This window comes from Eulemur rufifrons, chromosome 7, assembly GCF_041146395.1.
Source record: "Eulemur rufifrons isolate Redbay chromosome 7, OSU_ERuf_1, whole genome shotgun sequence".
NCBI classification, from domain to species: domain Eukaryota; kingdom Metazoa; phylum Chordata; class Mammalia; order Primates; family Lemuridae; genus Eulemur; species Eulemur rufifrons.
This window is the reverse complement of record NC_090989.1, coordinates 241,871,975-241,876,789: the sequence shown is the minus strand read 5'-3', so window position 1 is coordinate 241,876,789 and position 4,815 is coordinate 241,871,975. Positions and strand designations below refer to the sequence as shown.

The window sequence follows — 4,815 nt, the reverse complement described above, 5'->3', positions numbered from 1 at the left end:
AAGGATTCTATCATCCTGAAAAGTTTCCTAGTGCCCATTTGGAGTCAACCTACTGCCTCTCCATACTGACTACTGGAAAAAATCGATATGTTTCTGTCACTACAGTTTTGCCTTTTCTAATGTTTTATATAAATGGAATCATGTGGTATGTAGACTTTACTGTCTCCTTTTGTTCATTTAGCATGATTCACCCATGTTGTTGTGGGTATCAGTAGTTTGTTCTTTTCTATTTCTGATTAATACCCCATGGCATTGCAATGACACAAATTGTCCCAGATTTGATCAGAAGCCTTTTCAAACTGGTTCTGTGTCATGTCGACATGTCCTCATCATTCCTTGATCATTTCCTTATTTCCTGGCACAACAAGATGTTCTAGGCTCATCTTATACCTCCCCTCACTCGGCTCTAAATTTTAACCCAAAATTTTTGCCTTAGAGATTTTTTTAATTATGCAAATTCATGTATTTGGGAATAAATAAATAAATAAATAAATAAATGTTGAGAGCCAAAGGTAGCCACGAAATCTCAGAGGAAGTTTTATTGCTATGTTTTGTTTTTTTCTACCCCAACTCAGAGCTTAGAATAAGGCAGATATTTTTCTTTGTCATTTGCTTCTCTGTGGAGATTTTCATTTAATTTAAGCCATGCTGCTTCTTATTAGAGTAGCCAGTGATGTGCTGGCAAATGTTTAGCAAATGGCTGTCTGAGAAGAAATGGAGGCCCTGATTTATAGACTGTGTGGATTTCTGTGGTGTAAATACTTTCACCACAGCTTGTTTAAAGCCACCAATTGAAGCCAGTCAGCTGGCCAGACTCTTAAACTTTAGCAACTGACTTTCACAAGCAACTACAAGCCTCCGTCAGCTTGACTCTATGTGAGTAAGACTCCACGGCCATGTCCTTCGCACAACCCCATGACTTAGATCACAGTCCCCTCCTTCCTGCTAACTTCTGTGTGCAGAACCTGTTGGTGGCAGAGTTCTATACATGCAGTCATTTCAAACGACTCTTACCTTCTTCCATTGATTTAAAAGAGTGAGTGTGGCCTTTCCGTCTGGCGGCAGCCATCAGGTAAGCCAAGATGGGCGCGTACAAGTATATCCAGGAGCTGTGGAGGAAGAAGCAGTCTGATGTAATGCGCTTTCTTCTGAGGGTCCGCTGCTGGCAATACCGCCAGCTCTCCGCGCTCCACAGGGCTCCCCGCCCCACCCGACCGGATAAAGCGCGCAGACTGGGATACAAGGCCAAGCAAGGTTATGTCATATATAGGATTCGTGTGCGCCGTGGTGCCCGCAAACGCCCAGTTCCTAAGGGTGCAACCTATGGCAAGCCTGTCCATCACTGTGTAAACCAGCTAAAGTTTGCTCGAAGCCTTCAGTCTATTGCAGAGGAGCGAGCTGGACGCCACTGTGGGGCTCTAAGAGTCCTGAATTCTTACTGGGTTGGTGAAGATTCCACGTACAAATTTTTTGAGGTTATCCTCATTGATCCATTCCATAAAGCTATCAGAAGAAATCCTGACTCCCAGTGGATCACCAAACCGGTCCACAAGCACAGGGAGATGCGTGGGCTGACATCTGCAGGCCGCAAGAGCCGTGGCCTTGGAAAGGGCCATAAGTTCCACCACACTATTGGTGGTTCTCGCTGTACAGCTTGGAGAAGGCGCAATACTCTCCAGCTCCACCGTTACCGCTAATATAATGTTTGTAAAATTCATACCTAATAAACAATTTAGGACGGTCATGTCTGCTTAAAGGTGTTATTTGTCTGTTAAACTAGTCTGCAGATTGTTTCATGAATGCTTTGTCAAATTATGAAGTTAAAAGTGCAATAATATTTGAAGAATATAAGTGATGGTGTATCTTGTTTCTAATAAGATAAGCTTTTTTTGTCTTTGCTTTATCTTATTAGGGAGTTATATGTCAGTGTTTAAAACATGCTGTGTGGTATAATAGGTGTAAAATAAATTCTTTAAAAGAGGAGTGCTACAACTACCTTGTAGATTTGTTTGGTGCATGTGGTGAAACCTACAGCTTTACTGGGATGATGACAATGCTCTGGTTTTTAAATTGGGTTTTGTTTAGAAATTTGTAGGGTGGAAGGAGGATATCCTAACCCTATGTTGTCATCATATGTAGAAAAATGTACTCTCACATCTTTAGATTTAAACCAGTGTTCCATTAGTTTCTGAAAGAAAAGTTACCAAAATGCCACCGTTTTTCAGAACTGAATGAACTTGTTGCAAGAGGCCTATCTTACAAATGAAACAAATCTGGGTTAACCTAAAAATTGCCTCAGTCTCCACTGTACCATTTAAGTTACTGTAAGAGATGAAAGCTGCTCCTGATTCAATCCCATGGCTCCATGAAATCTAGAGTCCTGAATTCTATACATAGTAGACAGTAGTGGTATTTACACTGTATTTTGAAACTGATGGAAGTTGAATATTAGGCAAATGAGAATCATTAACTTTATGTTTGTAAGCTAGTAAGCCAGTGGCCAGTAGGTAAATACCTTTCAAATGTGAGGTGAGAAAATTAAAGTCACCTTTAATCAAGATTTTTGAATACTTACCTGTAACACTAATTTGTGACCATTATGAATCCTCTAGCCACATTAGGGGTAAAAGTGTAGTTGGCTGCTTAAAAGTATGTATCATTCTCAGTCCATTCTTAACAAATCGTCTTGGGTCAACCCAGTCCGTAAGGTTACAGGAAGCGTCATCATTGGTGTCAATATAGATTCGTGGTTTTCAATCTAACCTTACATATCTGTGTTTTGTCCCTGATCAAAATACCCTAAAAATCCTTATCCTTTCACAAAGTTGGGCCATCAATTGTGCACTCACCTTCACTTCAAGCATCCCGCCACATTGTGTTGCATTTATGTTTCATGTGTTCAGTGAACTAGGCTAATGATCCCAGGGTAAATTTGAGTGTGAGGGAAATACAGAAGAGGGGTTGCTCCATTTCTTCCAAATTCTGGGTTTGCTGACTTAAGAGTAGGTAGTTTGATTTCAAAATCCAATTGATGGTTTCCCTGAACCAGTTTTTCTCTAGGGGTTTCAAAAGGCTGAGCTAATCAATTTCCGGAAAATGTTAATAGGCTCATAAAACTTGTTGAGACCTAAGACCTAAATTACTTTCTAAGAAAAAAAAAAAAAACTACACATTTCGATTTTGTGTAGACATTGTTTAATGAAAGGAATAAATGTCTATTAAACTAAAATAAATAAATAAATAAATAAAAGAGTGAATGTGTTTGTGTGTGTATTCCTATACCCCACATCACTAGATGTTTTGCACTTGCAGGATTTCAGCATCTATATCAATCGTATTGCCAGAAATGGATGCTTCTAAATAACTTTCTCTTGAGACACTAATCTACCCAAAATCCTAATGAGATGCCTGAGGCAATAGTTTTAAACGATTTTATTTACGAACTAAACACATGGTAGGATCTATAAAAAATGCTTTCTTCCATATACATTACCAACTGATTGTTTAAAGAATGCAAAACATTTGCATTTAGTATTAATACCATGCCCAGAATTAATACTTCAAGATATCAACCATTATAATCCATGAATGAGTTCATGATACACTCTACACATTGTCTGAAGGAGTGGTTTTCAAACTTTCTCTACGGAAGCCTAATAGTCCCATTAATTTGTCTCAGGGATGCTGCAAGGGACAAAGAGGACTAAATAGGGGGCCTATTTCAGCTTTCAACTTGTATTAGATTTATACTGTTGGATTTCAGTATAAGATTTTGTTTGAAGAACAGTTACACAGCTATTAAAAATTGGCAACCTTCCCTTTTTCATTTCGTGGGCCATCTCTAGAAGCTGAGAGATGTAGCTTCTAATAGAAATTAGGGCATAGTCCAAAGAAATTGAGTTCCTTAACTGGGTCTGCATTTATTCACACTGGATGTGCTCATTTCCACTAACTTCATCTTACCACACGGTATTAAGATAAGAAAAAGTGGTGAATATTGTGTGGTTCGTGTGGTGAAAATATTTCTGCATCCCTAGAACGCTTGAAAATTTTGTATGTCTGTGATGGACAATTTGCTGCTCTACAATCTTTTTAAGGTCAGCTAAGAAGTATTTTGAGTATCTTATTTTCCTTGTTACATTCTTTGGAGACTCTATCAAGCAGAGAAATCATCAAAGGGAAGAAAGCATTAAAGGAAGCCATTAGCAGAAGAGAAAGGGAGAAAAGAGAAATTAAAATGACTTCCAAGAAAGTGAAGAGTTGACCAAACTCCTTCAGCGGTATAAGTAGCCACTTCTTGCTAAAGTACCTATAGTGTGTGTGCATGTGTGTTTCAAGACTTCAGCATTTGATCTTTTAAACAAAGTCAAGTGAACAATTTGAAAATGGGATTTGGAGGTAGTAAGTTAAACAAAAACTCTGCTCATCCTGTTTCCCACAATACATCTGGAAACCCACCGTATCCTCGGCATGACTAGGAAAGAATTAAAATCTCATAACATTTCCTCTTTGCCCAAACTCACTACACTCTCACTCTTACTGATACCAACCTATTTAGGATTTTACAGTGTTCGTTCTCTCTCTCTCTCTCTCTCTCTCAAATGTTTTGTATAGCCAACATGCAACTTATATCAAAACTTAAGTCCTTTCTTTCTTCCAAGTTGAATTTGGAAAAAAAAAACCTAAGTCCTTTCACTGATTCAGTCTTATCAACTCAACATACAGAAGAAAATTTTATAGCAGGGACAAAACCCACTTGGAGAAAGAGAACTAAATATACACATATGTGAGTTTGGAAAAACTGCAGCTTTGATG

At 38.5% G+C, this 4,815-nt stretch overlaps 1 protein-coding gene across 1 annotated transcript; it reads left to right on the top strand.

Annotated features, from left to right (window-relative positions):
• Positions 1 to 1,054: 1,054 nt before the first annotated feature.
• On the top strand, positions 1,055 to 1,825 carry LOC138387320 (large ribosomal subunit protein eL15-like). Its single transcript, XM_069474262.1, has one exon. It carries the CDS (start codon positions 1,083 to 1,085, stop codon positions 1,695 to 1,697), a length of 615 nt encoding a protein of 204 aa, XP_069330363.1. The 5' UTR covers positions 1,055 to 1,082; the 3' UTR covers positions 1,698 to 1,825.
• Positions 1,826 to 4,815: the final 2,990 nt, after the last annotated feature.

Excerpts from the sequence above, each read along its gene's own strand:
- LOC138387320 (XM_069474262.1), top strand. The coding sequence starts at position 1,083 with ATGGGCGCGTACAAGTATATCCAGGAGCTGTGGAGGAAGAAGCAGTCT.